Consider the following 24255-nt stretch of genomic DNA (forward strand, 5'->3'; position numbering starts at 1 on the left):
ACACTGCATGATCTCTCTCCTTTACTCTTCTGAGGAACAATCTAAAGAGAATTATTACCTCCATCCACGGCAATTCTGAAGAAATTTGCAATTTCCTTCAGGGTACTCTCTTAATTGTAGCCTTTTGGGAATCATGTTGTCTTATACTTCCAATATATCAGATAAACAAACTTCAATAAGATACAAGGTTTCTATATTATAAGTGTCTAAATTATGAATCTTTCTGTCAGTTTACTCCACATGTTATCTATCTCAGCATGTCAGTTCATTTCATAGATCTCTAATATCATGGGCCTTTCAGTTGTAATTAGGTAACCACAGAGTTGATTTGTCCCTTAGTTCATGAGACAGAATGTTGTACAGTCAAGGATGGCCTTGAACTTTTTATGTAATGAGGATGACATAAAACTTGTATATTCCTGGACCTCTGAAGTGATGGACTTTTGGTAATTCAACACTGTGCCTGACCTATAAAACCTCATATTTCACTTTGATATTCATTTCCAATGAAATACTTATTTCAGTGAAATAAAGCAAGTGTTGGAGAAGTTATTCAGGGGTGTTGTCCATTTACTACATTTTATGCTGATTGTCATTACAGCTTTATTATGAAGAACTTGCAAGGAAAAAAGCCTAATTCCACAAATTTAAATCATCGTAGAAAAGTTTTCAGTATTTTCCTTGAGAGATTACTTAAATTGCAACTCTAGCACAGGGCATAATATAATCCTTCATATTCTCCCAGAATATCAAGTCTAACATGAATTTCATGTTCATTTGTTATAGAAATAGTATTAACATTAGTGCAATATGTCCAGTATGGAAAAAATACTGTGACATGCCATCCTTTCTACACTGTGCTTTTGTAGCAAATATTCTCTGCCTCAGTGACTTGGAGTTCATGGCATTTCAGAAGCATTTGCATTCCCACAGGCTCTGGAAGAAACTATTTAGACTCTACTCATGGTATCAGGAACCCATGGCAGACATTCTTTTTCACATGGTTCACTAAGATTTAAGTTATGAATTAAATGAGATAGGTATCAAAGGTACTCTGATGGCTTATGAAGAATGGATCTGTGTGAGAGCACTGTGTGTGAGAGTGTCAAGGATGTAGATAACTGCGCCTCAGACTATGTGAGCTCTACTGTGTCTTCACATGATTGTCTGTTGATAAATAGGTTCTCAGAGTTAAAAGTTATTATTGTTTTATAGGATAGCTTTACACCACTTACACTGGCTCGAATGAAAAATGACAACCTGGCAAAACTTTTAGAAGACTAGAAAGAAAAGATAAAGGAACTTGATGAATTAGAAAGGTGAGGTTATTAATTCTTTTATTTTTTATATTTTTATGGGATTCTATAGTGTGTACCATCCCTGAAGCCCTGTTGCTGGAGTTTCTAATCCTATTAAATAGGTATAAACCCCCACATCATATAGATATTGTAATTATAAGCTGTATTCCTAGATTGGGCAGTTCTAGCACTGTACTATCTTATTCACAAGGTGTGAGAGTCCTTGCTTCTTGAGGTTTCTTCTGGCCAGGAGCTCCTGATTCATGGTGTCATCTCCTCTCTTCCTCCTCTTCCTCCATCCTCCCTTCTCCCTCACCTTCCTCTTGTCCTCCTACCTAACTTGCCCCAGTATTGAGTCTCCCTTCCTACCTTTCTCCTTCACTGCCCATTCACTGACTTAGCCTTTTTGTAAGTATAGATTTTGAAGTTTATGTTTTAATATTTCATTAAAAATTGAGATCTTAAACATTTATTTTTAAAAATATGTCTCTTATATTAATTTCTTTAAAAATGCTATATTAAATGAAAGTACATTTTGAAAAAAATTTCTTCCCTTCAGTGACTGGTTTCTTCAAATATTTTCATTATCTTTGCTAGTGAATCCCTAAAATTCTCAACATTCACAAGTTTGGCAAATGGGGATTGCCTTAAAACTTGATCAGCCTCAGTTAGTAAATAAGACAGTAAACAGGGCAGCCACAGACAAGACTACATAGAAACTCAAGTCTGTCTTCACACACATGCTCACACGCATACACACACACACACACACACACACACACACACACACACATATACATACACACATACACTTGTATGTCTGCAATTACCCAGTCATGCATATTCAACACATGTAAATACACCCATGTGTGCCCCCCCCACACACACACATACACACACTCTATTGGTCATTGAACCTATCTTTATTTCAATAATGTGTGCCTTAATAGGTTGTATAAGTTGAGCATTTAAATATGAAAACTATTAGAGAAACATATTTAGTCCTGGTAAAAAAGAAGCAGGACTCTGCTTTTCCTCCAAGTATTTCTACTTCATTGTAGTCACATAGGAAGTTTTTAGTGTTTTCTAATTTATGTGGACTGGAATTAGTAGGTCATATATAGAAAAGCTGAATGCAGTTTGTAAATTTCATGTTTTGATAACCCCTATAGCTCCCCTAGAAAAATAACATATCCATTTATTCTTTTTTTTTCACATTTTTTATTCGATATATTTTTTATTTACATTTCAAATGATTTCCCCTTTTCTAGCCCCCGACTCCCCAAGAGTCCCATAAGCCCCCTTCTCTCCCTCTGTCCTCCCACCCACCCCTTCCCACTTCCCCGTTCTGGTTTTGCCAAATACTGCTTCACTGAGTCTTTCCAGAACAAGGGGCCACTCCTCCTTTCTTCTTGTACCTCATTTGATGTGTGGATTATGTTTTGGTACAACCACTCTGGAAATCAGTCTGGCGGTTCCTCCAAAAACTGGGCTCCTCACTTCCAGAAGATCGTGCTATACCACTCCTGGGCATATACCCAGAGGATTCCCCACCATATAATAAGGGGAGGGAATACTATGTTCATAGCAGCCCTATTTATAATTGCCAGATGCTGGAAAGAACCCACATATCCATTTATTCTTAAATTTCCTATACTTTATCTTGCAGTTTGTTTCAACTGTTTCATGGGGCTCACTGTACCCTTTTGAGACCAAATGAAGGCATGAGTGCTTTTTAGATGCATGCTTGATTTGAAATGATGATGGCTAATTCTATGCTGCAAAGCTTAGTTCTGCACCAATGACAGGGATGGGTTTCAGACCATTTTCAGTTCAGGTATCAAAATTATGTGAGTCAGTAACTGGATACTAGTGCAGCCTACAGATGGTGATTTTGGAAAAGTTTTAGTCTTCCCTTCGGCCAGTGGACAGACAAGGGTTCCAGGCACCCTCCTGTTTCTGTCTCCCCTGTGCTGGATTTCTAGTGCACACCAGACCACCACATTTGGCTATGTTTTGTCCCCTACAACTTCTGACAAATCAAACTGAGAGCCTCACACTTGCAACTTAGGGACTTAACAACTGAACAGTTGAGTGAGTCCATGTCTTTTTAGATTTTGAAAATAAAAGTGATTTCTACAAGATTCCTCAGCACTGAAGATGCTGTGGTAAGAGAAACTGGGAATTTGGGCTGTGAGATACTTTCTCAAGTAAAACTAGTTGAAAATGTCACATGATTAGGTATAATTTTTACTAAAGTGGGATGGTAATTTATTGTCATCTTCTATTATTTCGTTTAAATCTACTTGAAGATGAAAAGTTATTTTCATAGTGTAGTATGAAATAAATTATGATTCTAGAATTTCTGAGTATGAATTCAAATCCGTCACATATTCACATGGTCTTTTCTATGTTTCTCAAAATTATCTGACATATATTGGAATTAAAACAAATTTACAGCAAGTCCAATGCTTAGAACAATGCACAGCAATTACATAGGAAGGCCTAAGAACAGCTAAGCCTTTCCATTCTTAAAGGTATTTGACACATATAAAGAGCACAGTGGTGTTAATAAGGCAGGTTTTACTAAATATGAGACTCCGTTTTGCTGAGAATGACATTGGAAATGTTGGTATATTTACCTCTACGAAACAAAGCATACTATATTATATTGTCCCCTTATCTTAACTGTTACAATACTTGATCAAAATTTATTATTTTAAAAATTATTAATATCGTCATTATTTTAAAATGATGCAAATGTTTGTGCTTGTATTTGAGTATGCACACATGAGTGCAGGTGGCTGAAGAATGCATAGGCATTGTATGTCTCTGGATCTGGAGTTAGTTGGTTATGAGTCACACAGCATGGGTTCTGGCTGTTGAGCTCAACTCCTGTGCAGAAGCAGTATCTGCTGTTAATTGGAGCCGTGTCTCCAGTTGTAATTTCCTTCTTTTATGATTTTAGTAGTGGTATAAATTGTATATCAATGTTCCTCTTCTTGTCTATAGCTTCTTTCCTTTGCAGAAAATCATTTTATTTGTAATACCTGGTAAGTTTTATGGATAGGGAAAATAAACATTTTTTGTGTTTTATTTTACAAGTTTAATATTCATCTGAAAGTATTTCATTTTTTGTAGGTCTTCAAAGAAAACTTCCAATGAAAAAGAAGAGGTATGCAAAAATTAATTTCAAATCATATTTATTAAGATACAGTATAAAAATCAAAGTAATACATAATAAATGGACTTAGAAATATAGTATAAAATAAAATAAAACTTAAGATTCTTTTGTTATATTCAAATATTTCTTTCCAAAATAGTTTTAAAAGTCACCAATAGTAAAGGTGTCTTTCCTTTCAAAATCTGGTCTTTCAGAAGCATTTTGCTTGTTACTTATGTAAAACACGGGTCTCTTCTTTATAGTGTATGGGGTACCCAACATGACAATATCTGAAATTGCTATTATTCATTTTATAGGTCAAAGAACAAGGAAATCATATGCTTGACCTTAAGGAACTAATATCATGTGAGGGAAACTCAAAGGACTGTGAGCAGTACAGTTGTGACACTATTTTGCATTTTATTGAAGAGCTCATGAGGCAGAGAAAAGGTAGGAGTTCTGCATGCAGCCCCTGTGTGTGCTATTGATGAGGGTGAATTGCCCAAACATAGGCATGCTTGATATCAACGAACAGAAAACTAGTCTCAGCAGGAGCTGCCAGCAAGCCTTCAGAGCTTCAGTGAGCGAGCTTGACACCATGGCCTTGGGGTTGTTACATTAGACTCATGTGTTTCAACAAAATGGAACAGGCCAGTCAGCCAATACATTAAATTGGTGGGGTGTGCCTTTTTGTTACTTCTTTTTGGTTTGTTTGATTTTTTGGGGGAGGGAGCGTGATTTTCTTTCTCTCTCTCTCTCTCTTCCTTCCTCCCTTTCTTTCTCTCTCTCTCTTTCTTTTTCTTTTATTATTTGTATTTTCCTTAATTTTTTATTAGATATTTTCTATATTTACATTTCAAATGTTACTCCTTTTCCAGGTCTCCCCTCTGAAACCCCCTATCCCATCCCCCTCCCTCTGTGCATTAACTTACCACTCCCAGTTCCTCTCCTGGAATTCCCCTACACTGGGGCAATGAGCCTTCACAGGTCCAAAGGCCTCTCTTCTCATTGATGTCTTACCAGGCTATCCTTTGCTACTCATGTGGCTGGAGCCATGGGTCCCCTCCTTGTGTACTCTTTGGTTGGTGGTTAAGTCCCTGGGAGCTTTGGGGGTGCAGGCTGGTTCATATTGTTCTTCCTCCTGTGGGGCTGTAAAACCCTTCAGCTCCTTGGTTCCTTTCTCTAGCTCCTCCATTGGGGACCCTGTGCTCAGTTCAATGGTTGACTGAGAGCATCCCCCTCTGTACTTGTCAGGCACTGGCAGGGCCTCTCATGAGACAGATACATCAGGCTCCTGTCAGCTAACACTTGGTGGCATCCACAATAGTGTCTGGATTTGGTAACTGTATATGGGTGGATCCCCAGGTGGGGCAGTCTCTGGATGGTCTTTCCTTCAGTCTCCGCTCCACTCTTTGTCTTTGTATTTCCCCTCATGTATATTTTGTACCTATTCTAAGGAGGACCAAAGTATCCACACTTTGGTCTTCCATCTTATTAAGCTGCATATGGTCTCTGAATTATATCTTGGGTATTCCGAGCTTCTGGGATAATATTCATTTATCACTTAGTGCATGCAATGTGTTTTCTTTTGTAATTGGATTACCTCACTCAGGATATTTTCTAGTTCCATCCATTTGCCTAAGAAATTCATGAATTTATTGTTTTTATAGCTGCTTCTTCATGTGACTGGAAGATTGACGCAGCTCTCTGGAGTCACTTTGGTAAAGGATGCTGAATCCTTTCATGATGACTCTGCCATATGATATTTTGAGTAGACACTCTTATACTACTGCTCTTGTTTTATTGGCTCCTCTCTTCTACTTGGTATTAGCATTGTCTTCTAAAATTCAAAAAAATATTTTATTTTTATTAAGTGTGTGAGTGTGTGTGTGTGTGTGTGTGTGTGTGTGTGTAACTGGGTGTGAGCATCGCTTTGTATGCACAGACTGAAGGAGAAGTTGAGGTATCCTGCTCTAAGATTATCCTCCTAATTCCTTGAGATGGTACCTCACTGAGTTTGAAGGTAGGTTGGCACATGAGCACCAATGGTCTTGTCTGCAGCTCTCAAAGGCTGGGCTTACAAGCACATGTGTAGTCATATGTGTTTTCTGTATGGAGGTTTGGTCTCAGGTTCTCATGCTTGTGCAGCCAACACCCATATACACTTAGCTAGCTCCCTTAAGATTGATGGATCTAATTTTTAATCTGCTAAGATGTTTTACAATATTATGGAGTGTGCGTGTTAATGTATTTTTGTATGTGTGTTTGTATGCACATGCATGCATGTATGTATATCTATGTGTGTGTGCCTGTAATGCATCTTCCTAAATTGCTCTCAACCTCATTTCTTTTGAAAGAGCAACTCTCACTGATGTCAAAGCTAATCAATTCAGTTAGGTTGGCAGTCCAGTGAGCTCCAGGTATCCTCCTGTCTATGCCTCCCATGCATTAAGATGACAGAATGTACCATCATGCATAGCTTAAAAAAGGAACACAACAACAAAACAAAACAAAACAAAACACACCCCCAAACCTGCTAAGTTATGGGTACTGGAGTTCAAATTCAATTTAGAATAGCTTGCATAGCAAACACTTTAATGACTGAGAAATCTTGTCATTCCTCATCATTTCAAATCATGTCACAACATTGTGTAAGCTTAGATTTTTTAATATGTACATTAATACAGCTTATCAATCACTTCAATAAACTTTCTAGCCCACCATCCAAAGGCAGGGGAAAAATTGGAAATAGGACAAGTGGTATGTGTACCTGTTTAAAAGTAGGTCTTTGGATGGTGATTCTAATCTCCTTACTCAGGATAACATCAGACAAGTTCAGTAGTCTCCGGATACCAACAGGGCAGTACAAAAGTGTCACCAAACAAGAGTCAGCAATGGTGACACAATTCAGCAGAAGATACTAGGCCTCCCCTGAGTTGGCATAAGTCAGCAGGGGCTAGGAATGAGTCAGACCAGCTGGAATGCCAGGAGTTTTCTGCCTTGTCTCTTTCAGCAAACTGAAGATCAGTATAGAGGCAATACCAAAGCAGAGTTGCATAGCTAGCTATGCAAGCTCCTTATCACTGTCTTTGTGTTCTACTTATAATCTCTCCAAACATGACTTGACCTCCCTTGGGTCTTGCTTCAGCAAAACACCATGTGAGTTTGTATCATATGACAAAACCAGAAAGTCACACTTCAACATTTTAAATATACACAAATATTTTCTTTCTCACAAAACATAACTTTCCAACACACTGGTTGAGTGCAGGTTGTATCAATACTCTAAAGAGTTGTTAAGACCGATTTTGTGTGCTTGCTGTACCATATATTTTGGTAAAGATTCATAAAAATTATGAGAAGCCACTTGATATAGAGAGAAATTTATTGAAAGCAAAAGCTGCCCCTGTAGGATTTATCCACATATGGCATTTTCCTCACAGTTGTATGAGCCTTGAGCTTACCATAGTGGCACCCAGTAATGCCATGAAATGTGATCAGTTTATATTATGCATCTTCACATTTATTTATATTCTTGCCTTATGCAACATTTTGTAGCTTAAGTTTTTTAAATTTAAATTAATACCCATATCTGTGTCCTTATAGTAATGTAAGTTTTTTTTTAATTTAAATTAATACCCATATCTGTGTGTCCATATAATAATAAATGAAAACTATTTAAGTATGACACATGACCTCATGACATTCATATATGTATTTTATTATTCTATTTTTATTTATTATTTATCAACACTTATATGTAACTAATATGTGCTTAATATATTTAACTATGTTTATGATTTTGTTTTATCTTATTTGATGTCAAAACTTAGTTTCATTTCTTTATCATTTTAGTCAGTAATAATGATTTTATCTTTCATCTCCATTCCATTCTATACAGTTTTCTGAATTCTATATATGCATTATATATTTCTTATAATCAGTTTGGTCCTTCTTTTGTAGTTTGTATAATTATTAGGTAAACCACAACAAATGCACCCAGCATATTGTTTTTTCTCCATTCCTAAAGCATGCCAATGCTTTTTGCTAACTATGGTCCTGTAAATTATTCCTTGTTTACTCTAGCCTATGGGAAGACATGCCCTTTTCCTGGCATTGTGTGAACACTGGTGGTCTCCTCTAATTGTGTGGGATGTTGTGTCCCTCAGCCCCAGGATATTTCCTGGAATTCCAATGTTGTTATGTGCTCTATAGTATGTTTCAGACGGCCTAGTAACATGCCCAGAGCATCCCCTCTTCTTTGTGTCTATTTTCCAGACTTCTGGCCTGTGATTTCTGGCTGCTTTCTTCACCAAATAGCTTATCTGCACAGCTCCAGGAGTCTAGGAGAGTCAGAATAGCTTTGTCCTCATGATATTCTAACCTAGTCTGTACTATCTCAGCACAGAGATAGAAAATTGGGATAATATCATCAAACTATTTTAGTGCTTATTAGCTAACAATTTATGTCATGTCTGAAGCATATAATCTTCAGTTTCTAAAACATGTTTTTTTCTGATTTGTGTTGTTTGAGGTAGGAATCAAAATCAGTACTTTTTACTTGACCTTGTTTAGATTTAGAGGGCAGTAGCATCTCCACTTCTAGTCTGCTGTTGAATACTGGCAATGTGCCTCTTCACACTCTGACCAACTACTTCTTGGTCTTACTTCATGCCTACTCATCCCTTCCATTAGGGCATATTCCTGCATGCTTATTCAACATTAAAACTTTGTTTGACTTCCGTATCATCTGAGTCTGTAATATCTGGTTTTATGTCTTTTTTTGTCTTCTCTACTAGTTCTTAAACTAAACACCTTAACTGTCTTCTTTTCATATCTTCAGAATGTACCATGTCTTCCACTGTGTGGGTCCTCAGGATACATTTCTACAGTGCATCATGTTTAGGTAAAACTCTAGTCTGTTTTATTTATCAAAAATGCTGCTGTACTGTAATTGTGCTTTTTCTCTAATACAGATATAAATTCTGAGATCCTAGTGAAAATCTGGGGTGCAGTTTATACATATAAAAGATCAATAGACTTTGAAAAACATAACTGTGAACTAATTGAAGAAGATTGTGAACGTATAAGTAATGAAATTATTGCACTGCGAGAGGAGTGGTCTCAACTAGAGATTGAAAATGCTGAACTGCAAGATGAGCTATGCAGTTTGAGGTAGGATGTCCCAATTTTAGAGAAATATTTTAACTGTTTTCATTAGAGCATAAATAGAACATTTGTAGTTTGTCACTAACTTTGTAAGTGTTCTGAAAGGGAAGAACTTTTCATATTTGGGTTTTATTATTATTACTTTTGATAGATATCTTTATGTAGTCTAGGGAAACCCCAAATTTGTGATCTTCTGGCCTCAGTTGTTTGATTTTGGGGTGACTGGTTGGGTGCTTCAATTGTTAAGTGGGAGAATTGTTAGCCTTGTAGAATGTGAAAATAATTAAATTATAAATATCATTATTACTATTTCCATAATTATGTACATATGCGTATATGAGATATATGTATGTGTCCCATGCAATCACACTCTTGATATCTACAGAGAAACCTCATTTTCATGAGGCATCAATTAAAGTTTTAAAAAATATTTTACAATTATGCTACAAAGAATACACTTTCTTAAAAGCTTCTCTAAATATTGAATTATTTTTATTTGAATACAAATTTGAATATATTCTTTAATATTGATTCCTTTAGCTAAAGGATGTAAATCATATTAAAGGACTTGGCTGATATAATTGTTCCAAACAAAATTTATATTAATTTCAAATTTCACCGATGGAATATGAAACAATAGTTTTCTTAATTAAGACAAATTCTTTTAATATTATATTGCTTTATAGTGAACCAAGAATTTTAAATAAAGTAGTAAAGTATCACCCTTCCATAGAGATAAACTTAGATCTTATTTCATTCTCATATGCACAAGGCAAATATATGATTTCTAAATAGATTATTCAACATTAATTCACAGAAAAAATTCAAATTTGTATGTTGAGAGACATTTGATACTTTGTAATTGATTACTAAATTTATCAAGTAAATTGTATGATTTATATAATTGATAGAGTAAATTGAAAGAAAATAAAATAGAAATAAAAAATTGTAAGAATGCATTTGAGATGATCTGTATGATGTTGGATTCTAATAATGAACAAAATGCTTGAACATATTTTAACATTCTTTATTCCTTTGTGAAACATCCTTGTGGCTAATTATATTTTATGAAGATTATAGTTTAGTTGTATAAAATTTATAAACTTTAGTGAACAGAATAACTTGAAACCTAATATTTTTATTAATTTTTTTGGTAATTTTAGATAAGATATTGTAATTATTCATTCTCTACCCCACTGGTTCTTCTCAACCTGTGTGTTGTTACTAAGTTAGGGGTTAAATGACCCTTTCACAGGTGTCATATAAGACCCTTAGGAAATATTTACATTACAAAACATATAATACATTGAAAGATATACATTACAATACACAAAATAGCAAAATTACAATCATGAAGTAGAAATAAAAGTAATTTTCTACTCGGGGTCACTACAATAGCAGTAACTATATTAAAGGGTCACAGTATTAGGAAGTTTAGAATTTAGGACCTGCCCAGCCAGAGGCCCATGCTCCTTCCAATTTGCACCTGTTCCCAGAGCTGAGCCTGTGCTCTGGATTCCCACCCATTCAGGCCCCACCCAGATGCAGCTTGACCCCAAGGAGTTCTGACACATCCAGGATCAGAGAATCCCAGGATCACTGTAGCAGTTATTTATAAAAAGTACTGCACAACCAGGCCTTTGTACCAGTCCTTCCATGTATCCGGTATAGAGTGACCCTCAAACTTGAATAGTTAACCAAATATATTTATGTATAAGAAAGTTCCAATTTCATAATGCCAATTTACAATGATAAAGTTCTGTCCCAATATTTCTAACCTCTCAGTACAGGAGAAACCCATCTGACACCATCTGGATCTGTGCATCCCCTCCTGCACTCCCTCGTGCAGCTCCCATGCTCCTTCTCTTTCTAACCCTCCTTTTCTTAGCTCCCCCTCCTCCTCTCTCCCCTGTCATCTCTGGCCTCTCACAGCCTCAATGTGAATGGATAGGAAATATCTTGCATCAAATCACAGGTTTCAAGAAGGCACAGGCTCTGGTCAGAGACAGTGAGGCCAGTTAACACCAGAGATAACCAGATGGCAAGAGGCAAGCACAAGAACATAAGTAACAGAAACCAATACTACTTAGCAACATCAGAACCCAGTTCTTCCACCACATCAAGCCATGGATACCCCAACACACCTGAAAAGCAATATTCAGATCTAAATTCTCATCTCATGAAAATGATAGAAGTCTTGAGAAGGCCATAAATTACTCCCTTAAAGAAATATAAGAGAACACAGGTAAACAAGTAGAAGTCCTTAAAGAGGAAACACATTAATCCCTGAAACAAATACAGGAAAACACAAGCAGATAAAGAAAGTGAACAAAACTGCCTCATACTTTGAGGAATTGCAGTTGTAGGTATTTCCTACCATTTCCCACCATAGATGTGAAAATACTACTGCATGAGAACTGATGTTAATTGACTAGAGAATATTGATTCCACTTTGCTATTTTCATATCAGTGCTTGTGATGCCTCCCATAGTCTTATCTGCTACGTTCTGCTTAAGCTGAGAGATCCTGAGTGTAATGTTACATGATCATTCCAGCCAAGCAGTACTAAGAACATAACCTATGCATTATTACAAATGTACAAAATGGCTTGTTCAATGTAATTTGTGAACATACATGATGTAGTGTGATGTGTTCAGGGCCTCAAGCTCCTCATATTCTGCCACTTTCAATAGTATGGTAAAGGACTCAGTGAAACTTATGTAAACTTACTGTCATACCACCTAGAGGATGATCAGTTGCAATCATATTAATGCACAACACAGTTATTGTATGTAGCTCACATTGTGATGAGTATTCTTTGAAGGCTTTTATTCAAAGTTGTTCATTTGAGTTGGAAACTTCATGTTCATTTTCAAATGAAAAATTCAACAACACAAATATGACCTTATATGAGCCATAGTACTTAATGTGTGTTTAAACCATAGTAAAAATCCATATATAAACAAAAGTCACAACAAAATGGAATTTCCTGCTTATCAGACTTGGCAAATTTATTCAGGGACTGTGCAGTAGTCCTTGACTATGTATCTTTAAATATCACTGAATTACCTGGATGAAGTGACATGAAGCATTATGGACAATGGCATTCCTACTACAGTTGATGTGACATTAGAGGTGTAGTTTACATAGCCACAGCAACATGCAAATGAAGTGCTGGCTGTGTTCTAATTCAACATCAGCACAATATGCAGGGTAGACATTTTGATTCATAATGAAACAAAAGTTATTTTTCCTGGTTCTTTACAAAAGGTCATTGGGGTTCACAGTGCATGAGACATTCACTTCATCATGTTGGGCAAGTCAATGGAATGGTAAAGCTTTAAAACACTAAAACATGGTGACTATATGAAATTTAAACTATAGCACTCTTCTTTTGACCCCCCCAGAAGCTTGTGGCTATCTGACAATGCAAAATTTGCTTAGTCCAAGTTCAAAGGCCAAATAGATAATCTTAATAGTTTCTACATTACTCATAATACCATTTTTCTCTGACACTAAAGTCCAATTCCTTTCATAAATTATGAAAATTACATAGGTTTTTATGTCAATTACCTAACATATACCAAAAGATAATAATAGGAAAATATTAATGAATATTATACCAAGTACAGCCTGAAATCCAGCAGGACAAACATAAAAAACATACCCACAGTCTGTGGTACATGGTGGTGCCACATACACTCCACCAGGATTGGGCAGCCCTGCCTCTGCAGTGCCATATAGTACATGTGGTCTGATTTTGGGCCAGTTCCATTCATTTACTGGTACTTCCATCACTTAAAATCTTCTATTTCTGACATCTGCAACATCCTATTACTTCTTTGCATCTTGACAATTTAGGTGTTACCTTTACTCCTTTACACATAAACCACTCAGACATTCTGTATATGGACTTTAACAGATTCACATCGTCTTGTCTAACTGGCTTTTCTATGCAATACTGCTTTATCGCACCATTGCCAAGTTATGCTTGCATTTTGACATACACTGCAAGACTATCACCAGAATGGTTACTACTTAGTGATTTTGCAGCTTAAGTAACACCCAGGCCTGTGGACACAGGGCAGCCAAACTTCCAGACTCAAATCCCCATCTGGCTTTTAGTAGGAGAGTATAACTGAGGCTGTATTCAAGGTTGAGAGTCACTGCTATCCTAAAGAATGCATTCCCTCTTTGTTTTCATTTTATGCATGTACTTTTGAAGTTTGGGCCTGTCTCAAAGGCAGCCCTGTTAATGCAAAGTACTCTAAGCTGTTTTCAGGGTTGATGAGCCTTTTACTTTGCTAGCCATCTTGTCGAAAGTTTGTCTATTTCCACCAGGATGATGTCACATTTCTAAATAACCTGTATACTTTTCAACTCACTTGGTTGCCCTAAGCAAAGTTAAAACCATGAGCATTAACAATGTGATAGCACAAAGTATAATGACTTCTGGAATATTTCCTCCACTAAATAAACTTACTGACTACTTTTAAATTCCATATCACTGAGATTTTCAGGGATGGATACAGATTATAGGACAGAATCTAATGTGTATGGCCTTGGGCTAACTCTGTAGAAGAGTTCTTTATTCCACCTGCAAGCTCATTATCTGCATTCATGTAAGTGAGTTTTCTGGTCTCATGAATTCATGCAAGAGTGATTCATTAGTCCAGCCTTATTTTGAGCCAAATGTAAACCACAGTTCCCACGTTTTCCAAATGCCCACTATTCAAGTCTCCAAAGTCTAAGAAACACATTGGCAGTATCATTACAGAAGTGATTAAATGACTCCATTTCCCTTTTAATCACTTCCCTCACTATGGAGGTAATCGCTCAGAAGTCAGCTTGATAGAGAAAAATATATCGGCTCAGCATTTCAGAGAATCTCTAGTCTATCATGTCAGGAAAGACCTGAGGGCAGTGTTTTGTTTTTGCAACAGGAACACAGGGAACAGTCTACCTAGTGCTTCTTTTAGTTGCATGAGGTACTTTATGAACACGCAAACTGCGTCATGATCTTGGGACATGAGGGTCACTCACAGAGGTCTATAATGTAAGCACTGTGCTGAATAGCTCTAGTGTTTTCAAGGAAAGAATGAAGAAAGAGAAATTGCATCATTCATAGTAATTACACACTTTTGAAATCAGGAAACATTCTGGTCTTAGTTACTTAAAATTCATAGTTTGTTGGTGGGTGGTACTTACTCAATGTGTGTATGCTTTGTATGTGTGAAAGTTTGATATGCACTAAGACAAAAAAAGAAAATGCATATTTCTTCAAATTACATCTAAAGTTTATAGAGACAAAGGGGCACAGAGAGAGTGATAGTTTCCAAATCACTATCTTTCAAATTTTTCAGAATTTGTGTAATCATTTGAATGTTTCTTCAGAAACTAATTTGGTATTTTCCAATGTGGCCAGTTATGCACAATCATTTTAAAACAAATTTTTAGGGCCACCCTTGAAAGTTTAGAATTAAATGATGCAGCAAGCCTCCAAGCAGAGGAGAATGAAGAGCTTTCAAGAACCCCGGTAAGTATAGACTTATGAAGTCCATTTTGTTTTAATTCTCTAATACTTGAAAGAAATTTTCCTGTGTTCAGAAGCAGCATATAAGCACATTTTAGGAGAGTCAGATATTCTCCCTGTTCAAATATTTGATAGCTTCACATTGTTACTATTTGTTAGTAATTATAGGAGTCAGGTTAATTGTCTGCCCATGAGGTAGTGCAGTAGTAGGTTCTCCACTAAGGATAGGATATATTTAGTCACAGGTTCTTGGCTCAGACAACAGTTCAAGGTATGGGTTTAACATATAAAAGGGGCCTTACATCCAATTAGAAAACAGTAGATTAAGAGTCTTTTTTACCACCAGTGATGGCTGGCAATGGTAGTCATAGTTGCAGGCAGCAGGGTTCATATCTACATATGTGTTGATTTCTTTTCTCCTCTAGCAGCTTCTAGCACTATGAAAGCTAGCTAAGGGGAATAATGTTTCCAGGTTATATTGTAGATTCCCACATGTTATAGCTCAAGGAGTGAGGTCTCCAGGAATAATTTCTTTCCATCAGGTTTTAGAGGGTAACCAAGAGCATTAGGAAGTACCTGAATATCGTATGACCTCGCTTGTCAAAAACTGTAGAAGAAGAAAACCATTCCTGGGATAGCATTTATTACCACTGCGGTATTGAATAGGGCCAGCATCACCCCATTGTAGAAACGCTTTTTTCACTCATTTTATACATGTGTATATGAATATTCTTTAGAAAGCTTCTATAGTATCAGGTCTCCATATGACATTTTGAAAGATCTTTAGTATTTGTTATTTTATTTTTATATTATTTTATTTATTTGCATTTCAAATGTTATTCCTCTTCCTGGGAGCCCCTCCACAAACACCCCACCTTTTTCCCCTACCGTTTTAACCTCTAATTGTGCTCCCACACCAACTCATCCATTCCTGCATCATCCCTTTAGCATCTTGATTCTCTAGGGCATCAAGCATTCACAAGAACAAGCACATCCCCTCCCCCTGAGGCCAGACAAGGCAATCCTGTAGCAGGGACCATGGACCAACCCTTGTATGCTCTTTGGTTGGTTGCTTAGTTGTTGGGAGCTCTGAGGTATCCAGTTATTGGATACTGTTATTTATCCTATGGGGTTGCAATACCCTTTACCTCCTTCAGTCCTTTCCCTCACTCTTTCCATAGGGTTCCCCATGCCCAGGCCAATGGTTTGGTGTAAGTATTTGTATCTGTCTCAGTCAGGTGTTGGTAGAGCTTCTCAGAGTACACCCATGCCAGGCTTCTTCCACATCTTGGTTTCAGCAACAGAGTTAGGGATTTGACATCTGTATATGGTATAAATCCCAAGTTGAGGTGGTCTCTGCATGGCCTTTACTTCAGTCTCTGCTCCAGTGTTGTCCCTGCATTTCCATTAGACAGGAACAATCCTGGGACCATATTTTGAGATGGGTAGATTGCCAAATCCCTCAACTCGGGACATGTCTATCTACTGGAGGTGGTCTCTTCAGGTTCCATTTCCACGCTGTTGGTCATTTTGACTAAAGACCTCCCCGTTAGGACCGGGTACCCTTTCACATCCTTGGTGTTTTTATTTTCTATGAGAAATGAAAGAGAAAGGAGACAAGCCTAAAGAGACTTGAGGTGGGAAGTCCAGGCTAGTAGTGTGGATTGGCTTGAACTCATATTTGCAGTCACTCAGTGCCAGTTGTGGACAGGATACCTGAGTGATGCATATTCTGCCAGAGAAAGGCATGGCTTCTGCCTTCACCAGCAGGTGCTATTAGGGGTGAGTTAGATGAGAACATGTCTTGATGAAATGAATAATGTACCAAGAAGAGAGTTGGCAAAGCCATTTTTTTGTGTGTGTATGTCTTAGGCTTTCTATTGCTGGGAACAGATTCCATGATATAAGGGACAAAATTGATTTGTGACTAGCTTACAGGTTCAGAGGTCCAGTACAATACCAAGACAGGAAGCATTTTAGTTTTTAGGCAGGCATAGTGCTGGAGAATGAACTAAGAGTTCTCCATCATGATCCAACCTCTGTCAATAGATTGGCATTCTCAGGAAGGTAGGAGAAAGCACTCTTCAGAAATGGGTGGAGCTTCAAAGCCCACTGCCACAGTGGGGTACTTCCTGCAACAATGCCACACCTACTCTCAGCAGGCCTTATCTCTTAAGAGTGTCTCTTCCCAAGAACCATGCATATCCCAACCATCACACTGTGAGTAAAGAACATCCTCCCCAAAGGTCCTCCAATGTCAGGAATAGAGTGAGTTACTGAGGGGAAACAAGGGCTTGACCAGACCAGCAGAGCAAGTTTGCCATTCAAGAGGGTCATAGGATTCTTAGCCCCAAGTAGCATAGGGATGGGAATATGAATATTCTTTCTGCTGAGGGAGGGAGGCTATTCATGTATGTCCACAGATGATGAGGTGAAAAAGACAGATGGAAAGGTAAGAACACAGCAAACTGAGGAGAAGAGTTCTGCCTGTGACTCCTCTTAAGTGAGTGTCATAAGTCCTGGGAAGGTGAGTGTTGGAAGTTTGAAATATCTCCTTTTGATAATTGTTGGTGGCATTGAGTTCTTCAATGTGCATGGTAATGGTCTTGGAGACTTGGTAGGGTTGGAATACCAAAGGAAAGAGGAGTAATTATGACCATTAATTATAGTAGTTGTTACTATTGAAGGGTGTACTGAGGAAGTATGAGAGTTAGGGAAAGGAAGACAGAGTTCAGACTGGTACTGGCCATATCTTGGGTCATGGAAGAGTTCTATTAGAGACTCATAAGATCCTCCCAGGGACTGACTTCTACAGGTTAAAGTTAGGAATGGAATATTTACCTAGGGAAGAAATATAGAATTCTGGAACCACAGGATAGATTTCAGAGTACATGTGTGGTCTCTATTTATGATAGTATGATGTAATGTTACTGTGGCAAGCATGGAAGATGACATTTCTAATAGCAGAAAAATGGTGAGTCCTGAGGGAGAGAGGGTTAGAGTGGGAAGAGTGGGGACTTCAACCTTGGAGGTGCTGTCAGAATCATAGACTGCAGGTGTATAATAGACAGTAGAGAAACAAGGAGACCGTTACTGAGGAAGAGTCAGAAGAAGAGTCCCAGAAAGAGGGCTACATTAGTGAGCTAGGAAAAAAAAACCTTCCCATGTTTAACAAATAATATTTATAAATTTATATATCAGAAAAATGTCACAATGAAAATGTCACATAGCTGAGGTCTTCTATAAAGTGTTATCTGGGGGCCAATGAGATGACTAAGTGTGTAAGAGCACTTGCTGCTGTTGCAGAAACCTGGGTTAAGGTCCCAGCATCCATGTGTCAATGCCTAGTTTTTGGAACTCTAGCTCTTTTGGAAACTGGTAACATTTCCTCCTCAGATCTGGCAATAGGTAGGCCTAAGCCTACAAAAAATACAATCTTGCCAAACACCCAAATCCATAAGACAATTTTAAAAATTATTATTTTGAAATCTATGCTCACATGTATCAATTTCAGAAAATATGTTCTGAATTATCTAAGAATATTATGCTTGGTAAATAATATTTCTAAGAAAGAAAAGTGGATCTCTACAGTTAAAATTGTATTCATATATTTTTTTCAACGTCTGAAAAGGCTCAAGAAGAACAGTTTAAGTTGTACCTGTCACTGACACAGAGTTTGCATGAAATGAGAAGGAGAAATAGGGAACTAGAAGAAGAAATAGACAGGTATGACATTTATTTATCAAAGCATTCACCCACAACTAAAGAGTGATTTTACCAAAACCTAAATATAAATTCCTATCTTGTCTACAAGTTTATAATAAAACAAATAGTTCTATTTTTAAACTCATATAAGAAACCTACAACACAATTTCAAATTTTGGAAGAACAGTATTAATTGCTAACATCTGTGATGATTTTGACCATAATACGTGACAATGAAAGCATTCTCTGATGTCAACTGTAATCTTCCTAATATATTTTCAATTTCTACTTTGAAATATGCTTTTATTTTTTTCCTCCTACATTTCAGATATTAATACCCATATCTTGTTTGTGTGCTTGTAATAAAAGATGAAAATTTACATGGATAAAATTGGGTTTTCTTCTACTTTTAAATATTTAACCATGATATGTTATTCATGTGGACCCATAAAAAGATATACTAATATTCCATGATCATAATCCATATACACATGAAATATAAACATTTTCAAACCTGAGTTTCCTTTAAGAAATTTACATGTATGTGTACATAAACTAACATACAGATTGATGTCTTATATTTTATATAGGAATTGTTCTATAGTATCAAACAGAGCTCAGAATCCAAAAATATTTAATTTTCATTTAAGGCCACTGACATGTCTTTTTATTTTAAGGCATCTATAAATTATTTGTAATCATTAATTGTGCTGGTTGATTTTGTCAACTTGACACAATCCAGACATATCTGAGAAGCAAGAACCACAATTGAGAAAATGCCTCTATGAAGAATTTCTTATAAGAAACATGTGCAGATATTTTCTTAATGACCATGGAATGTGGGGTAACAAGATCATTGTGTATAGGTTCCATCCCTGGCAGATGATTCTGGGGTATAGGAGAAATCAGGTCAGGCAAAATATGAGCGGCAATGCATTAAGCAGCCTTCCTCTCTGGCCTCTGTGCTGCCTAGTTTTGTGAACCAAGTTATATTCATCTAAGAGAAGGGAGCCTCAATTGATAACTAATATATTGCTGAATAACTATAATACTCTATTACTTTTTGGAACATTGTCAAATGCCTGTGCATGCATAGCACAGGTGCATTCTAAGTTTACAACTTTTTGACATCCTGAATACAGAATCTTCAGGCTTAGAATGCCTCTCTCTCTCTCTCTCTCTCTCTCTCTCTCTCTCTCTCTCTCTCTCTCTCTCTCTCTCCCTCCCTCCCTCGATTCCTTCCCCTCCCCCTCTCCTCTTTCCCTTGCTTCATCTCCCTCCCTTGCTGCCATGCTCCAGCCCTTTCTGTTTCTATTTTAATGAGTACACAGAATGATAGATAACATGAAAACTTTCAGACTTGTAATGCATGAAAGATGTCATTATTCTATCACCTGAAATAAAATAATACAAAATTTCTCGTAACTTTTGAGTCTCCCAACATGGCTGGCCTCTTTTGTTTTTATTTTTTATTTTAATTTTGATTTCTCTAAAGTGTGACTAGTGTTTTCCTGTGATTTAACATTCTGCATATGATATTGCATCTTCTGCATTTTGTGAAAACCACATTAGGAGGTTCTCTAGATTTCTTCTTAAAAGGTTGCATTAGTTACACATCTGGTGCTATGATAAATTCAATGACCAAAGAAAACTTAAGGAATAAACGGGCTGTGTTTACAGAGGGACAGATTCCACAGTAGTTGGGAAAGCAGCAAGCCTCTGCCTCCTGACGTTTCCATAACCTGCCCAAGCATCATCAGTAACTGGAGCCCAAGTGTTCAAACACTTCTCCTACAAAGGGCCATAGAATCTTTTCAAGTCTTTCCCCATATTTCTATATTTGATCCCCTATGTCTTAACGCACTGATTGTCCTCTTTTCCCAATTATCCTTCAAAGGCTTTATTTGTCTTCATTCTAAATTTTAATTTTGATTGGAATTCAACCAAGGTACTTACACACACCACACATACTTGGTACTACTATGTGGAATGAATCGTTGTTTATTTGCATGTGTTTGTGTGTCTTGAACATATGTATTCATTTGTGTGTATACATGATTTAAGCCTCTTCCCCATCCAGAGGTAATTAAGAAAATGTTCCCACAGGCATGTCTCTAGAATGGTATAATCAATAATTTTGTCAGTAAAGTTTCTTTCTTTTCAAATTAAACTTGTGTCTGTCAAGTTGATAATAATAAACAACACCAACAAAACAAAACAAAACAAAGTTAACCAACAGAATAATAGTATCTAATTTCAGTTACCAGCATCTACCTTCAAGTAGCATCTAACTCCCTGTAACAACAACTTCTGAAGTATCAGTACTTGTACCTATGAGGATACTTGCATTCCTGTGTACGTATACACAGTGAGACAAAGTCCACACATGCACACAAACACACACACACACATTCACACACACACACACACACACACACACTCACACACACACACACACACATACAAACAATCCTGGAAATTAAAAACAAAATTATAAGTAAATCATTTATTTTGATATATGAAAATATATGTTGACATATGATATTTATAACAATTCAGTTCCTGATTTCAATATTAATACTTTATTTACCATTTTTATTTCAACCATTTTATTTTATTTTTTCGAACTTTTTATTTTCAATTTTCTTTGTTTACATTCAAAATGATTTTCCTTTCCTGGTTCCCCCCTCTCCATAATTTCCCTAAGCCTTCTTCCCTCTGCCCATTCTCCTATCACCCCCTCCTACTTCTCTGTCCTGGTATTTATTTTAAAATTCAAAAATTAAAATTATTTCAATCTCATACTTTTAAAATAGTCACAGAATCACACTTTTGATTATTATTAATTTTGCTTTAGTATTATAAACCATATTACTATTCATAATGTATTAAATGATTATAATTTAAAATCTTCAGTTACTAACCAGGCTTATTCTTATATCTGTAATGCAAATACTTGTAAAATACAGTCTGGAAGATCCAATGTTTAAAGCCAGATTTCATAAAAAACAACACAAATATACAAACATACAATGGTGATAATAGTTTACTTAATTGTTTTGCATATTTGTCTAGGTATATGGACCTGTGCACAATGATGGAGGAGGACTCAGATGGACATCAAAATGGAGAGTTTTCAGGTTATAATGCTTCAAGTACAAGTCACTGCGAAGAGGATACGGTACTGAAACTAAGAGAGAAGGTGAATTTAAATTAATTTTTCAAATAAAAATTGCATCTAATTTAGTACAATGTAAATATAAAGAGTTTGCCAATTTTTGAAAACTTGAGCTCATATTCAAAAGAACTTTCCTTTTAGATTGAAAATGTGTCATATTTGTGTCTTGAAATTTCTATGCTGTTCTAAACCCATTTGGCATGTATGCCCCTGCCTAAATTTGAGTCACAGGAACCACGTCCCAGACTCTATATGTTCAGGAAAAACAATTTCATGTTAGTTTCCTCTATTGAACACAGTGTGGTTCAGGCTGGATTTTATTGATCATAATTCAAGAAAAAAATTTAAACTCATATGAAGATGTTATTGTGTATACCTTTAAACTTCAGAGATTTGAAGTACTTTATCAAAGATAAGTAATTGTTTAAATAATAGTTGGAATCATTAACTTTCAAAAGTAGTTTGTATGTTTGAAAAAAATTCAGTCTAGAAGGAAATGAGATGGAGTTCTCCATAGAAGGAAGCAAGGAGAAGTAAACATTAGAAACTTTGAAAAAGAGAAAATGCATCCAATTTTTAAAATTAAAATAAAAGCTTGTATTTTCTTCATTTCTTGGAAGGGATATATATTTTTTTTCTTCATTTCTTGAAAGGGGCATATACTTTAGCTTTATTTTTCTCATTTTCTATTTTTTTTGTTCATTTCACATGAGACTTCTAGTTAAATTCCTTTTATTATCTGTGAAGAAGAAATGTCTGTAGTTACTGACATGATGATTTGACAGTCGTTCCAATATTAAATTAGTTAAAAGACATATGAGAACCTCACTTATGTACCTAATAATGTTTAGAGAGTTTTCCTGATCTGAAAACAGCTTATGGCTTCTCTCTCTCTCTCTCTCTCTCTCTCTCTCTCTCTCTCTCTCTCTCTCTCTCTCTCTCTCTCTCTCTCTCTCTCTCTCTCCCCCCTCTCTCTCTCCCTCTCTCTCCATATGTGTGTGTGTGTGTTATATTTGTTGTATATATGAGTTTGTGTTGTTTGTTTGATTTGGTTGGATTTTTTAAATTTAAGTTTATCAATAATTCATTAATGTGTGAAGTGGAAAACCAGGTGTAAAGCCTGGGTTCATGCTGAAATTGTTGAAATTCATGGTGAATCCATGCCAAGATTCATGTTGAATTCAATTGGAATCATGCTGAAATTGCTATTAGTGTTATGTTAACCTTTTTTCTGCCTACTGCATTACTAGACAATATTAATTGTTTTCACTCAGCTTGAAAGTATGGAAACAAAACTACAACAAGAATTAATCCGCTGCCAATGCAAGGAAGATGAAAATAATCTTTTGGAGCAGAAAATAGCAGAAAGGAAAGCAGCCCGGGAGAACCGTGAAGCGGAAGAGGGTAGAATAAAGCAGCTTGAAGAGAAAATACTCAGCCTCAAAGCCGATATGGACAAGAACATGGTAGAGCGAAGTGAGGTAGAAAATCATAAGAAAGCCATTGAAGAGCAAGCTAGGAGTCAAGTCATGGAAAAAATAAACCAAGAGAACCAAGTCTTACAGGTAACTATAGTCATTTGTCCTGTGCTGTAATTCACTCCACCTCAAAATTCATATTCAATTATATTTTTTGTATGATTGTGTGTGTTTCTTCTGTGTTTCACAGCAGTTTCTTTTGTTGATTTCTGGAAAAAGAAGCCATACCCTTCTATTGATAATCCTGTTAGTTTTGACATTAATGCTAAAAGAATTCATCTTTCAGAATTCCAGTTTTCAATAGGAAATGTTGTGATTTATGAGATAGATTGAAACATGGTGGGAAAGAAAATCATTGTGATGTGGATATGATAATGTACTTCGGTTGTTTATAAGTTCCATGGCTTACTCTGAAATTATATTATTAATTTTGGAATTGTTATATGAATACCTCAGGGATGAGACTGTAGTCCTATGGTTGTATATCTCTTTGTCATCCACAAGTCCCTGGGTTCTGACTACAGCACCACAGAAAGAAATTATTAAAACAATTCTGCTTAAATCCACTGGAAGTTGTTGATAAAGAATTTGAACTCCAACTCCTTTCTCTTTCATTTAACACATTCTCTGCCTTGTGGAGCCAAATGCAGAGAAAATTACACAATAATTTGTTGGATGATTAGGTTTTAAATAAGTGTTTCCTTTATTTGGAATATATACATTGATATTTG

At 36.3% G+C, this 24255-nt stretch overlaps 1 protein-coding gene across 1 annotated transcript; it reads left to right on the forward strand.

The window, feature by feature from the left end:
* The first annotated feature begins 1071 nt into the window (after positions 1–1071).
* On the forward strand, positions 1072–23641 carry LOC127664604 (ankyrin repeat domain-containing protein 26-like). Its single transcript, XM_052156644.1, has 9 exons — positions 1072–1137; positions 4311–4351; positions 4440–4473; positions 4779–4911; positions 9438–9636; positions 15088–15166; positions 18795–18889; positions 21944–22070; positions 23321–23641. Exons 1-9 carry the CDS (start codon positions 1072–1074, stop codon positions 23639–23641), a joined length of 1095 nt encoding a protein of 364 aa, XP_052012604.1.
* The last annotated feature ends 614 nt before the right edge of the window (positions 23642–24255 follow it).

Source organism: Apodemus sylvaticus, chromosome 14 (assembly GCF_947179515.1).
Source record: "Apodemus sylvaticus chromosome 14, mApoSyl1.1, whole genome shotgun sequence".
Lineage (NCBI taxonomy): Eukaryota > Metazoa > Chordata > Mammalia > Rodentia > Muridae > Apodemus > Apodemus sylvaticus.

What these genes read in the sequence shown, in the direction of transcription:
- LOC127664604 (XM_052156644.1), top strand. Translation starts at nt 1,072, where the DNA reads ATGGATCTGTGTGAGAGCACTGTGTGTGAGAGTGTCAAGGATGTAGAT. An exon ending in GCTCATGAGGCAGAGAAAAG is followed by an intron (nt 4,912 to 9,437) that starts GTAGGAGTTCTG and finishes TCTCTAATACAG; the next exon opens with ATATAAATTCTGAGATCCTA. An exon ending in AAGAGCTTTCAAGAACCCCG is followed by an intron (nt 15,167 to 18,794) that starts GTAAGTATAGAC and finishes ACGTCTGAAAAG; the next exon opens with GCTCAAGAAGAACAGTTTAA.